This window comes from Gorilla gorilla, chromosome 9, assembly GCF_029281585.2.
Source record: "Gorilla gorilla gorilla isolate KB3781 chromosome 9, NHGRI_mGorGor1-v2.1_pri, whole genome shotgun sequence".
Classification (NCBI taxonomy): Eukaryota; Metazoa; Chordata; class Mammalia; order Primates; family Hominidae; genus Gorilla; species Gorilla gorilla.
The window spans coordinates 70,496,271-70,509,952 of record NC_073233.2 but is presented as its reverse complement, the minus strand read 5'-3'; the positions used below and the strand labels follow the sequence as shown (position 1 = coordinate 70,509,952).

The window sequence follows — 13,682 nt, the reverse complement described above, 5'->3', positions numbered from 1 at the left end:
GCAGCCCACTACTGCGGAAGGAATGGGCCTGGCTCCAGGGACCTCGTGGAGTCCGGAAGGTGCCCGGTGGTGGCAGAGCTCCCCAACCAGGGCTAGAAGCCGTCGCAGAACACCCGTTTTGCGGGAGGACAGGGGGCGGAGGGAGGGAGTAACAGCCCTGAAAAGGTTGGAAGTCCGGGGACAGCCCTGGGCTCCGTGGGGCAAAGAATTGGAAGCCGCCGATCCTCCGCCTTTATTCGTCGGGTAAATAAGGGTCGAGGGTACAGACGCACGGGTGTCTACTGCGGGATAAAGGAGCTACCGCAAGATGCCACCCGGCGCCGGCCTTTGTGGCTGCTATCAAAAATATTCACGATACTTTGGGCCAATCAACGTCTGAACAGCTTAAAGCACACCAATCGGCTTACCGCATTCAGATAAGCATCGTAACGCGCGGCTTTTCCTAAAACGGGCGGGGACTGGACAGCGGCTAGAAACGGAACCCAGAGTCGAAGGAGCTTGGTTTCCGGAGGAGTGTGTCCGCGCAATTGAACGACTTTATGTCACTTCCTATCGGACCGGCGGAAGTTGCTTCCGAGCGCGTTGAGCTTTGGCGAAGTGGGTTCCGGTGGTGGCAGAGGTGCTTGTGTTTTTGTCGGTACAGGAGAGTCGCTATGGCGGCGGTGGATTCGGATGTCGAATCGCTGCCGCGTGGGGGGTTCCGCTGCTGCCTCTGCCACGTTACTACAGCCAACCGTAAGCGGTGGCTAGTGAGGGACCCGGGGGTGGTTGCGGGCTTTCGTCTTTTGATCCTGGCGAAAGTTAGGGTTATAGGTAGTCAGTCGTTCTTGTCAAGTCGATTGGTAGGGTCTCTCACCTCCGTTTTTCTCTGCAAGTCCGAGGGGATTTGGAGAGTCGGGAAAGTCCCACCACATTACACTCCTCAGTATATGAAATCTCCACAACGCAAGTTTAATTGTTTTATTACTTCTTTAACCATCATCTATTGGACATATGCTCTGTGCCTGGTATTCTGCTGATCTTTAGGGTGGGGGAAGGGGGTTCAGAGATGAAGGAGCTCACCGTCTAGAGAATGAGAAAGTTTCAATGCTTTATAGATATGTTTGGAGAACTGTGGGACCACAGAGAATCAGTAACTAAATCAGAGAAGCCCTACAGAGGACCTACTCAAAGGCGGGGATGGATGAAATAGGTGTGGCATGAATGACTAGACCATAAGGTACCAGTGAGGAAGAGACAGAAGATGGGTTTGGAAAAATAGACAAGGTTCTTGTATGACAGACAAGGGGTTCACTGTAACTTCAAATTCCACTTTTTTTTTTTTTTTTTTGAGACAAGGTCTTGCTCTGTCACCCAGGCTGCAGTGCGGTGGTGTGATCTTGGCTCACTGCAGCCTCAACCTCCCGGGCTCAAACCATACCCCTGGCTAGCCTCCCAAGTAGTTGAGTCTACAGGTGTGCACCACCATACTTGGCTAATTTCTTATTTTCTTTTTTTTTTTTTTTTGAGACAGAGTCTCACTCTGTCACCCAGGCTGGAGTGCAGTGGCACGATCTTGGCTCACTGCAAGCTCCACCTCCTGGGTTCACCCCATTCTCCTGCCTCAGCCTCCTGTGTAGCCGGGACTACAGGCACCCGCCACCACGCCCGGCTAATTTTTTGTATTTTTTAGTAGAGACGAGGTTTCACCATGTTAGTCAGGATGGTCTCGATCTCCTGACCTCATGATCCGCCCGCCTCGGCCTCCCAAAGTGCCGGGATTACAGGCCTGAGCCACCGCGCCCGGCCTACTTGGCAAATTTTTTAGTTTTTTGTAGAGATGAGTTTTCACCATGTTGCCTAGGCTGGTCTCCAATTCCTGGCCTCAAGTGATCTTCCCATCTTGGCCTCCCAAAGTGCTGGGATTACAGGTGTGAGCCAATGTGCCCAGCCCTACTTTTGAAGTCTGGAATCACAGTGTTCCCTAAACAGGGTTTACTTCCATTCTTCCTTTTCACTGTGAATGGCACTATCACTGTTCATCCAGTAAGCCAAGCCAGAAACCTAGGAGTCTTCTTTGGCCCCACATTTACTTTGGTGACATCAAGCAGCTAACTCAATAAAATAATAGCAACGGCTAGTTTTTCAACATTTATCGTGTACCAGACTCTCTCTGCCAAGTGATATATTTGAATAATACCTGTGTGTGAGGTGCTAGGTACTGTTAATTCCATTTTATATCTGAGGAAGTTGATGCACAGTGAGGCTTCATAACTTGACCAAGGTCTCACACAGCTTGACAGAGCTGGGATTTGAACTTGGGCAATGTAATTTCAGATCCTGCCTTTGACATCACTATATCATACCATGTCCAAAGATGATCCACGAAGTATTCCAGGATCCAAATTTTTTTAGTTCTTGTGTAGATGACCTGGATAAGTTACCTGTTAATTTGTTTCCAACTCTACCTAGCACAAATAGGTGGTTTAAGAAATACTTTACTATCACACTGTTCTTTAAGTAAAAATAAACAAAATACTTGTAGTGTAGCCAGTTCTCCTGGGAACCCTCATCTCTACTAAAAATACAAAAATTAGCCGGGTGTGGTGACACGCACCTGTAGTCCCACCTACTCACGAGGCTGAGGCAGGAGAATTTCTTGAACCCGGGAGGCAGACGTTGCAGTGAGTGGAGACTGTGCCACTGAACTCCAGCGGGGGCAACAGTGAGACTCTGTTTAAAAAAAATAAATTAAAAAAAAAAAGAATGTACTATTTAGACAAATGTATAAGAGAGGAAGGTGAAAGGAGCCAGGACTTTGTTTATTCAAAGGTCACAGTTTCTGTGGCTTGGAAGGATCAGTAAGATTTAGTTATGCAGAGAGCAAAGGCAGACACGCCGAAGAGTGCTTTGCATGTTTTTGTCTCACACTTGTCTTTGCAGGACCCAGCCTTGATGCCCACTTGGGAGGCAGAAAGCACCGGCACCTGGTAGAACTACGAGCTGCGAGAAAGGCCCAGGGACTTCGAAGTGTGTTTGTCAGTGGCTTTCCCAGGGATGTGGATTCTGCTCAGCTCTCTGAGTACTTCCAAGCATTTGGACCTGTGGCCAGTGTTGTCATGGACAAGGACAAGGTAAAGTGAATGGCTCTCGGGTTAAAGAATGAATCAATGCTGGGTGCGATGGCTCACGCTTGTAATCCCATCACTTTGGGAGGCTGAGGCAGGTGGATTAGCTGAGGTTAGGAGTTTGAGACCAGCCTGGCCAACATGGTGAAACCCCATCTCTACTAAAAATAAAAAATTAGCTGGGTGTGCCTGTAGTCCCAGCTACTTGGGATGCTGAGGCAGGAGAATCGCTTGAACCCAGGAGGTGGAGGTTGCAGTGAGCTGAGATCATGCCACTGTGCTCCAGCCTGGATTACAGAGCGAGACTCTGTCTTAAGAAAAAAAAAAAAAAAGAATGAATCAGATGTGCTGTATACCAAAGAGACAAGAGAGAGAAACCAACAGCCTCTTTGAGCTGGTTCCTAATGTGGCTTATTCTTGATGGACATCACAGTACTTGGGCTAGACCAGCTTTGGGAGCTTCTCACACCTCCCCCACCCCTTGAATTTTTATTTTTATTATATTTTTGAGTGCAGTGGCACAATCTCAGCTCACTGTGACGTCTGCCTCCTGGGTTCCAGCAATTCTCACACCTTAGCCACCAAGCAACTGAGATTACAGGCGCGTGCCCCCATGCCCAGCTAATTTTTGTATTTTTAGTAGAGACAGGGTTTCACCATGTTGGCCAGGCTGGTCTCGAACTCCTGACCTCAGGTGATCCGCGCACCTCAACCTCCCCAAATGCTGGGATTACGGGCGTGAGCCACTGCTCCCAGTCCCACCCTTTGGATTTTATCACTTCACCAGAGTTAGTCACTGGGGGATTTTTTTGTGTGTGTCATCTATTGATTCAGTGAATTCTTTGCCAAATATTTATTCACAGCTAACTTTGTACTAGGCACTATGCTTAGGGCTGCATTCTGAGTAGTGAATGGGATAGATATGGTCCCTGCTCTCACAGAGCCTATAGTCTAGAGGAGAAGGTAAACAATTAAATAAGTAATTATAGTGAAAGTTGGTGCTTAAAGAACAACATACCATTGGATCAACTCCACAAGAACCTGGTTGATAAACCAGTTAGCAGTTTATTAACTTACACTGAGGGTACTAAGGTTGTTTGGTTAGAACACCCTGTCCTTTGGAGAGTGTTAGATAAACAAGCTTGTGCTTTTTGTGTTGCTTCCCTGTAGGTTTTGGTCCCTTGAAAAAAGTTCACTGTTGAGGTGCTGTGTTCCTTGGTCATACTGTGGTTCTGAGGCTGCACTCTTGTTATGTAGGCATGGCTTAGGTGATCCAAAATATCCCTTTGCAGCCCAGGTTATCTTTTAGAATGGGGTGGAGCCTGTGTTTGTTAGGGATTGCATTCAGCAACCAAACTACAAATGGCTTAAACAATAGGAATTTAGTTTTTCTCATGTAACAAGAAGTCCAGACCTGGACAGTTCAGGGCTTTGCTGTTTTCCTGCTCTGCCATTATTGGTATGTGGCTCTTCATAGTTACGATACTGCTGCCCCATATCTTCAGGCAAGAAGAAGGGGCAGGTTGTAGGGCAGAGTATAAAAGGTTAGTGTCGGCCAGGTCCAGTGGCTCATGCCTGTAATCCCAGCACTTTGGTAGGCTGGGGCGGGTGGATCATGTGAGGTCGGGAGTTCGAGATCAGCCTGACCAACATGGAGAAGCCCCGTCTCTACTAAAAATACAAAATTAGCGGGGCATGGTGGCACATGCCTGTAATCCCAGCTACTCGGGAGGCTGAGGCAGGAGAATCGCTTGAACCCGGGAAGCGGAGGCTGCCTTGAGCCGACATCGCGCCATTGCATTCCAGCCTGGGCAACAAGAGCGAAACTCCATCTCATAAAAAAAGGTTAGTGTCAGCTGAGTTTGAGTCCCCTCCTCTATTTTTTTCCTTTTATTCTGCGAAAAATGCCTTTTCTTTTTCCTTTTTTTTTTTTTTTTGAGAGGGAGTTTTTTTGTGGTAGAATTCTGGCCACTGAGATATAAGTAGAAGTTTACTGAGGATGCCTTTAGAAAAAGTATTTCTCTCAGCTGGGCACAGTGGCTTACGCCTGTAATCTCAGCACTTTGGGAGACTGAGGTGGGAGGATCACCTAAGGTCAGGAGTTCGAGACCAGCCTGGCCAACATGGCGAAACCCCATCTCTACTAAAAATACAAAAATTAGCTGGGTGTGGTGGCAGGCGCCTGTAATCCCAGCAAGCGATTCTCCCGCCTCAGCCTCCTGAGTAGCTGGGACTGGAGGCGTGTGCCACCACACCTGGCTAATTTTTGTATTTTTAGTAGAGACCAGGTTTCACCATGTTCGCCAGGCTGGTCTCGAACTTCTGACCTCAGGTGATCCGCCTACCTCGGCCTCTCAAAGTGCTGGGATTACAGGTGTGAACTACTGTGCCTGGCCTAATTTTTTGTATTTTTAGTAGAGACAAGATTTCTCCATGTTGGCCATGCTGGTGTTGAACTCCTGGCCTCAAGTGATCCGCCCACCTCAGCCACGCAAAGTGCTGGGATTACAGACGTAAACCACTGTGCTCCGCCTAATGATTAACATTTTTATTGAGGAACTACTGTGCATCAATTGTGTGCTAAGCACATTATGTACACTTGCATCTAATCTCCACAACATTCCCTTAAGGGAAATGGTCAGGAGGCAGTTGGAGATTTGGGAGTTTAAGACACTGCTTGTGAGGCAGTTACAAGTTACTTAACCTCTTTGAGTTTCAGTTTCTTAATTTGTAAAATGGAAATAATAATACATACTTCGTAGGTGTCTTATGAGCCTCAGACATCGTTTGTGTGAACTGCTTAGTTTATAATAAGCCCTCAACAAATAGTAACTCTAGCTATGGATGGTGGTGTTGAGAGGACAAAAATGGCAAGGACACGGGCTCCTTATTTTTATTTATTTATTTATTTGAGATGGAGTTTTGCCCTTGTTGCCCAGGCTGGAATGCAGTGGCGCGAACTTGGCTTGGGGCGATCTCAGCTCACCGCCACCTCTGGCTCCCGGGTTCAAGTGATTCTCCTGCCTCAGCCTCCCGAGTAGCTGGGATTACAGGCATGCGCCACCGCGCCTGGCTAATTTTGTATTTTTAGTAGAGATGGGGTTTCTCCATGTTGGTCAGGCTGGTCTGGAATTCCCGACCTCAGGTGATCCGCCTGCCTCGGCCTCCCAAAGTGCTGGGATTACAGGCGTGAGCCACCGTGCCTGGCCTGTTTATTTATTTTTGAGGTGGAGTCTCATTCTGTCTCCCAGGCTGGAGTGCAGTGGCGCGATCTTGGCTCACTGCAACCTCTGCCTCCTGAGTAGCTGGGTTTACAGGCGCCTGCCACCATGCCCGGCTAATTTTTGTATTTTTAGTAGAGACGGGTTTCACCATGTTGGCCAGGCTGGTCTGGAACTCCTGGCGTCACATGATCTGCCCGCCTCAGCCTCCCAGGGTGCTGGGATTACATGCATGAGCTACCACGCCCAGCTGACACAGTCTTCTGAATCTGCCAGTCCTGCCCTCCCTGATGCCTTCTGTGAGGTTTTGGAGAAAAATAGGAGCACAGACAGGCCCAGTGAAAGAGACTCTTAATTTCCAGCTGGGGCTTTGGTTACAAACTTGGTGGTGTACTGCAGTCTGGTAAAGTGTGGTTTATTAGAGTCAGAAGACTGGCCTGGGCAGGTCCAAGTAGCTACCTTTGTCCTTGGCTTCACTTCAGTTCTTTGCTGTGTTTGGCATAGGGGTAGAAGTAAGTCTGCGCATGGTGGTGCGCCCCTATCATCCCAGCTACTGTGGAGGCTGAGGCGGAAGATTCGCTTGAGCCCAGGAATTCAAAGCTACAGTGAGTTATAATCACATCACTGCACTCCAGTCTTGGTGACAGAGCAAAATCCTGTCTTTAAAAAAAGGGTATGGCCGGGCCAGGTGGCTCACACCTGTAATCCCAGCACTTTGGGAGGCTGAGGTGGGTAGATCACCTGAGGTCAGGAGTTTGAGACCAGCCTGGCCAACATGGTGAAACCGTCTCTACTAAAAATACAAAAAAATTAGCTGGGCGTAGTGGCAGATTCCTGTAATCCCAGCTACTCGGGAGACTGAGGCAGGAGAATTGCTTGAACCCGAGAGGCGGAGGTTGGAGTGAGCCGAGATCGTGCCACTGCACTCCAGCCTGGGCAACAGAGCGAGACTCCTTCTCAAAAAAAAAAAAGTAAAATAAAATAAATAAATAGTATACAATTCATTGGTTGGTTATTTACTATTGGGTAAAAAAATAAATAAACAAAAAGTATACAATTGGCCGGGCATGGTGGCTCATGGCCTGTAATCCCAGCACTTTGGGAGGCCGAGGCAGGTGGATCACCTAAGGTTAGGAGTTGGAGACCAGCCTGGCCAACATGGTGAAACCCCATCTCTACTAAAAATACAAAAAATTACCTGGGTGTGGTGGTGGGCACCTATAATCCTAGCTACTCGGGAGGCAGAAAGCAGGAGAATCACTTGAACCTGGGAGGCAGAGGTTGCTGTGAGCCAAGATCGTGCCACTGCACTCCAGCCTGGGTGACAAAGCGAAACTCCATCTCAAAAAAAAAAAAAAAAAAAGTATACAATTTAGGGGTGCGTGTGGTGGCTGATACCTGTAATCCCAGCCCTCTGGGAGGCCAAGGTGGGAGGATCACTTGAGATCAGGAGTTTGAGACCAGCCTGGCTAATGTGGTGAAACCCCATCTCTATTAAAAATACAAAAATTAGCCAGGTGTAGTGGTGCGTGTCTTTGATTCCAGCTACTAGGGAGGCTGAGGTAGGATAATTGCTTGAACCCGGGAGGCAGAGGTAATAATGAGCCGAGAGTGTGCCACTGTACTCGTCTGAGCGACAGAGAGACTCTGTCTCAAAAAAAAAAAAAAAAAAAAAATACAATTCAGTTAGTGTTAGTTTATTCACAGGGTTCTTCAGCCCTCATGACTGATTCCAGAATGTTTTCACCACTCCAAAAAGAAACGCCTTATCCTTTCTTGGTTACTTCCCATTTGTGATTTAGGCCTGTGTACTGGTGAAGCCATCCTCCTGGTTGAGTTAATTGTTATGTATGGTGTGAGGTAAAGGTTCAACATCATTGTTTTGCATGTGGCTATCCAGTTGTCCCAGCACAATTTGTTGACAAGACTGTTCTTTCCCCATTGAATCTTCTTGACACCGTTGTTCAAAATCAGTTGACCAAAGATGTGTGAGTTTCTTTCAGGGTCTCAATTCCATTCCCTTCATCTGAATGTCTATCTTTATGCTAGCACCACTCTGTCTTGGTGCTACTTTACTGTAGCAGGAACCTTTTTATAAACAAGATGAGGGTCCAGCTTTACCGTTGGAGGATATAAAAGAATATGGACTTTTTTCCCTAAAGCAGTCCTGTTTTTCCTCTTCTTTTTTTTTCTTTTTGAGACGGAGATTCGCTCTTGTTGTCCAGACTGGACAGACTGGAGTACAATGCACAATCTCGGCTCACAGTAACCTCCGCCTCCCGGGTTCAAGCAATTGCCTCCTGAGTAGCTGGCATTACAGGCATGCACCACCATATCTGGCTAATTTTGTATTTTTAGTGGAGATAGGGTTTTGCCATGTTGGTCAGGCTGGTTTTGAACTCCTGACCTCAAGTGATCCACCCGCCTAGGCCTCCCAAAGTGTTGAGATTAGGCGTGAGCTACTGCGCCTGGCGTTTTTCCTCTTCTTGCTAATATTTTACCTTTAAAAAAATATGGCCGGTGAATATCATTGAACTCACCAATTTACAACAATATAGTTGTTATATTGCTGTTATTCCTAGATAGTGAGTTCTTGAAGACAGGGTTTATGAGTTTGTATTTATGCCTCGCACAGTGTTTATTACATGAATTGATTTTTTTTTTTTTTTTGGAGACAGAGTCTCCCACTGTCGCCCAGGCTGGAGTGCAGTGGCGCCATCTCAGCTCACTGCAAGCTCCACCTCCTGGGTTCACGCCATTCTCCTGCCTTAGCCTCCCTAGTAGCTGGGACTACAGGCGCCCACCACCACGCCTGGCTAATTTTTTGTACTTTTAATAGAGACGGGGTTTCACCATGTTAGCCAGGATGGTCTCTATCTCCTGACCTTGTGATACACCCACCTCGGCCTCCTAAAGTGCTGGGATTACAGGCGTGAGCCACTGCACCCAGCTGCATGAATTGATTTTTTAAAAGATTTTTAAAGTGGACTCATTCTGTTACATGGATCCTTAATAAATGTTTAAAAAAATTCTAATTATATCAGGAAAAGTTATAGGGTGGGTCATAGTGTAATCACATCATTGGGAAGAGTAGGGGACAAATAATATAGATAAAATGAGGTTTTTAGAGGCAGACTGGGGTGAGAGTAAAATGTGTGGAATAGGAGTGAGGGAAAGAATTGTTTTTCTACTTTTTTTTGAGACAGGGTCTCGCTCTCTCTCAGGCTGGTGTGTAGTGGTGCAATCACAATCACAGCTCACTGCAGCCTCAACATCCTGGGCCCAAGTGATGCTCTTACCATAGCCTCCCAAGTAGCTGGAACTACAGGTGTGTGCTGCCATGCCTGGCTAATTTTCTTTTTCTTTTTCTTTTTTTTTTTTTTTGAGACAGGGTGTGGCTGTGTCACCCAGACTGGAGTGCAGTGGTGCAATCTTGGCTCATTGCAATCTCAGCCCCCGGGCTCAAGCAATCCTCCCATCTCTTCCTCTCCAGTAGCTGGGATTACCTGGCTAATTTAAAAAAATTGTACTGGCCAGGTGCAGTGGCTCACACCTGCAATCCCAGCACTTTGGGAGGCCGAGTTTAGGAGTTTAGGAATTAGAGACCAGCCTGGCCAACATGGTGAAACCCCATTTTTACTGAAAATACAAAAATTAGCTGGGCATGGTGGCATGTGCCTGTAATCCCAGCTACTCGGGAGGCTGAGGCAGGAGAATCGCTGGAACCTGGGAGGCAGAGATTGCAGTGAGCCGAGATCACCCCGCTGCACTCCAGCCTGGGTGACAGAGTAAGACTCCATCTCGAAAAAAAAAAAAAATTGTTTGTAGAGATGGGATCTCACTATGTTGCCCTGGTTGGTCTCCAACTCCTGGGCTCAAGCAGTTCTCCTGCCTCAGCCTCCCAAAGTGCTGGGATGACAGGCATGAGTCACTGCACCTGGCTGAAAATTGCTTTTCTAGATATGTCCCCTGTTATTATGAAAACAGCAAGCAAATATTCTCAATTTATGGGATAGTCTCCATTTCAAATATTCTCATCCACTGTAGATCACGTGCTTAGATTCTTGGTTCCAAAATCATCATCTCTGCCCCTGTTGTTTACCAGGGAGTGTTTGCCATTGTGGAGATGGGGGATGTGGGTGCTCGAGAGGCTGTCTTGTCACAGTCCCAGCATAGCCTGGGAGGACATCGCCTGCGTGTCCGCCCACGGGAGCAGAAGGAGTTCCAGAGCCCGGCCTCCAAATCCCCCAAAGGAGCAGCCCCCGACAGTCACCAGCTGGCCAAAGCACTAGCTGAGGCTGCAGACGTGGGGGCACAAATGATAAAGCTTGTGGGGCTGAGGGAATTGTCCGAGGCTGAGCGGCAGCTTCGCAGCCTAGTGGTGGCCCTGATGCAGGAGGTCTTCACAGAGTTCTTCCCTGGTAAGTTACCTCCCCTACTATGTCTGAGCCCTCCCTGGCCTTTGCTCTGCTGTGTCTGTATCCCCAGTCCTTCCTCTGCTAGAGGTGTTTGGTTGCTCTTCCATCTTTGTGCTCTGTTTTGTTCTTCCCCCTGCTCCTCCCTAACTTCTCTTGACCTTTCTTCTCTGCTCGGCACCCAGGCTGTGTGGTCCACCCTTTTGGCTCTTCCATAAATAGCTTCGATGTCCATGGCTGTGATCTTGACCTCTTCTTGGATCTGGGTGACTTGGAAGAGCTCCAGGTGAGTGAGTGTCCCAGTGAGGCAGCTGGGAAAAGTCCATGAGAATGGCCATGTGACTGTGGGCAAGTCCTTTAGCTCTCCATGTCTTAGTTCCTCATCTACAATGCAGATAATAGGACCTACCTGAAAGAGTTTATTGTAGTTGGAGGGATGTGAATATGGATGAGTATTAGATAGGATGAAAATGAACTGACAGGGCCAGGCGCAGTGGCTCGCGCCTGTAATCCCAGCACTTTGGGAGGCTGAGGTGGGTGGATCACCTGAGGTCAGGAGTTCAAGACCAGCCTGGCCAACATATAGTGAAACCCCCATCTCTACTAAAAAAAATACAAAAATTAGCTGGGTGTGGTGGTGTATACCTGTAGTCCCAGCTACGTGGGAGGCTGAGGCAGGAGAATCACTTGAACCCGGGAGGCAGAGGTTGCAGTGAGCCGAGATTGCACCACTGCACTCCAGCCTGGGTGACATAGGGAGACTCCTCAAAAAAAAAAAAAAAAAAAAAAAGAATTGACATGTATACCTGGCAGTCATAACAAAAAAAAATTTCAAAATGGTGTGTGCAATATGATCTTATTTTGGAAAAAATATATTTAAAAATATACAATAAGGTCCTTTTAGTTTTGCTTATGTGTATTTTCTTTTTTTTTTTTTTTTTGAGAGACAGTCTAACTCTGTCACCCAAAATGGAATACAGTGCTGTGATCTCGGCTCACTGCAACCTCCACCTCCTGGGTTCAAGTGATTCTCGTGCCTCAGCCTCCCAAGTAGCTCGGAATACAGGCACACGCCACCATGCCTGGCTAATTTTTTGTATTTTTAGTAGAGATGGGATTTCTTCATGTAGGCCAGACTGGTCTTGGACTCCTGGCCTCAAGTGATCCACCCACCTTGGCCTCCCAAAGTGCTGGGATTACAGGAATGAGCTACCATGCCCGGTCACTTACCTGTATTTTCTAACATCTAATGTACAGATTCTGTTTAGGAAAGGATTATTATTATTACTTAGAAATAGGGTCTCACTATGTTTCCCAGGCTGGTCTCGAACTCCTGGGCTCAAGGAATCCTCCTGCCTCATTCTCCCAAATTGTTGGGATTACAGGTATAAGCCCCCATGCCCAGCCTATTATTATTTTCAAAAAATAGACTTGGCCGGGCACTGTGGTTCACGCCTGTGTAATGCTAGCACTTTGGGAGGCCAAGGCAGGTGGATCACCTGAGGTCAGGAGTTTGAGACCAGCCTGGCCAACATGGGGAAATGCTGTCTCTACTAAAAATACAAAAATCAGCCGGGTATGGTGGCACGCACCTGTAATCCCAGCTACTCAGGAAGCTGAGGCAGGAGAGACAGTTTGAACCCAGGAGGCGGAGGTTGCAGTGAGCCGAGATCGCGCCACTGCACTCCAGCCTGGATGACAGATTGAGACTCCATCTCAAAAAAAAAAAAAAAACAAAAAACTTTATTTTTTAGAGCAGTGTTAGATTCACAGCAAAAGTGAGCAGAAAGTAGTTTCTATATGCCTGCTGCCCCTGCAACAGGAGTTTTAAAATGTTTTATCATTCTTTTTATCTTTCTCTACACACACACACTCTCTATTTATATTTTCTGAATCATCTGAGAGAAGGTTGCATGTATCACATTCCTTTACCCCTCAATACTTCAATGTGTGTTATGCAAGAACAAAGGTATTCTAGTGTAAAGGTATTCTAGTGTATAACCACAGTACCATTATCAAGTTGAGGAAATGTTACATTGACACAAATGTAAACCTTTACAGACTTTACAGTCCATACTCTAATTTGGTCAGCTGTCCTGTCAATGGACTGTTACAGTTTCTCTTTAGTCTGTAATAGTTCCTCTGTTCTTGTCTTTCACGACAATGACATTTTTTGCAGAGGTAGACCTTTTATTTTATAGAATTAAAAGGTTATCTTTAAAAAAAAAAAAGAGTTCCTGTGAAGATTAAATGAGTTAATATGTATAAAGACCTTAGAATAGAGCTGAATAAGCTGGAAGTAATATTATCTTGAGAGATCCCTGCTTAGGGGACAGCAGAAACATTTCACTCAGTTCATTTCTGTCCACAGCCAGTCCCAAAGGCTCCAGAATCTCCATCGCTGGACTCGGCCCTGGCTTCCCCACTGGACCCTCAAGCCCTGGCCTGCACCCCAGCTTCCCCTCCAGATTCACAACCTCCTGCTTCTCCCCAGGATTCTGAAGCCCTGGACTTTGAAACCCCTTCCTCCTCCCTGGCGCCCCAAACTCCGGACTCTGCCTTGGCCTCCGAGACCCTTGCTTCTCCCCAGTCTCTGCCTCCAGCTTCACCACTGCTAGAGGACAGGGAAGAGGGGGACCTGGGGAAGGCCCCGGAACTAGCAGAGACCCCAAAGGAGGAGAAAGCAGAGGGGGCAGCAATGCTGGAGCTGGTGGGATCCATTCTCCGGGGCTGTGTCCCTGGGGTGTATCGAGTCCAAACTGTGCCCTCTGCCCGGCGCCCTGTGGTCAAGTTCTGTCATCGGCCTTCAGGTCTCCACGGTGACGTCTCCCTCAGTAACCGGTACCTTTCTTTTTTTTGAGACGACATTTCACTAGTTGCCCAGGCTGGAGTACAATGGTGCCATCTTGGCTCTCCGCAACCTCCGCCTCCCAGGTTGA

The 13,682-nt window shown here is 47.4% G+C and overlaps 1 protein-coding gene across 7 annotated transcripts in view; it reads left to right on the top strand.

The window, feature by feature from the left end:
- Positions 1 to 476: 476 nt before the first annotated feature.
- The window catches only part of TUT1 (terminal uridylyl transferase 1, U6 snRNA-specific), a 19,027-nt gene continuing 5,821 nt past the window's right edge, over positions 477 to 13,682 (top strand). Inside the window, exons 1-5 of one of the 7 annotated variants that reach the window (XM_004051357.5) lie at positions 477 to 735; positions 2,923 to 3,113; positions 10,434 to 10,749; positions 10,929 to 11,029; positions 13,115 to 13,584. In XM_004051357.5, coding sequence (XP_004051405.3) covers positions 540 to 735; positions 2,923 to 3,113; positions 10,434 to 10,749; positions 10,929 to 11,029; positions 13,115 to 13,584 — 1,274 coding nt within the window. In that variant the 5' untranslated portion in view covers positions 477 to 539. Of the gene's footprint in view, positions 736 to 774; positions 1,008 to 2,922; positions 3,114 to 10,433; positions 10,750 to 10,928; positions 11,030 to 13,114; positions 13,585 to 13,682 lie in introns of those variants that run through there. The other 6 variants (XM_031016476.3, XM_019035891.2, XM_031016477.3 and 3 more) reach the window with 6 other exon arrangements.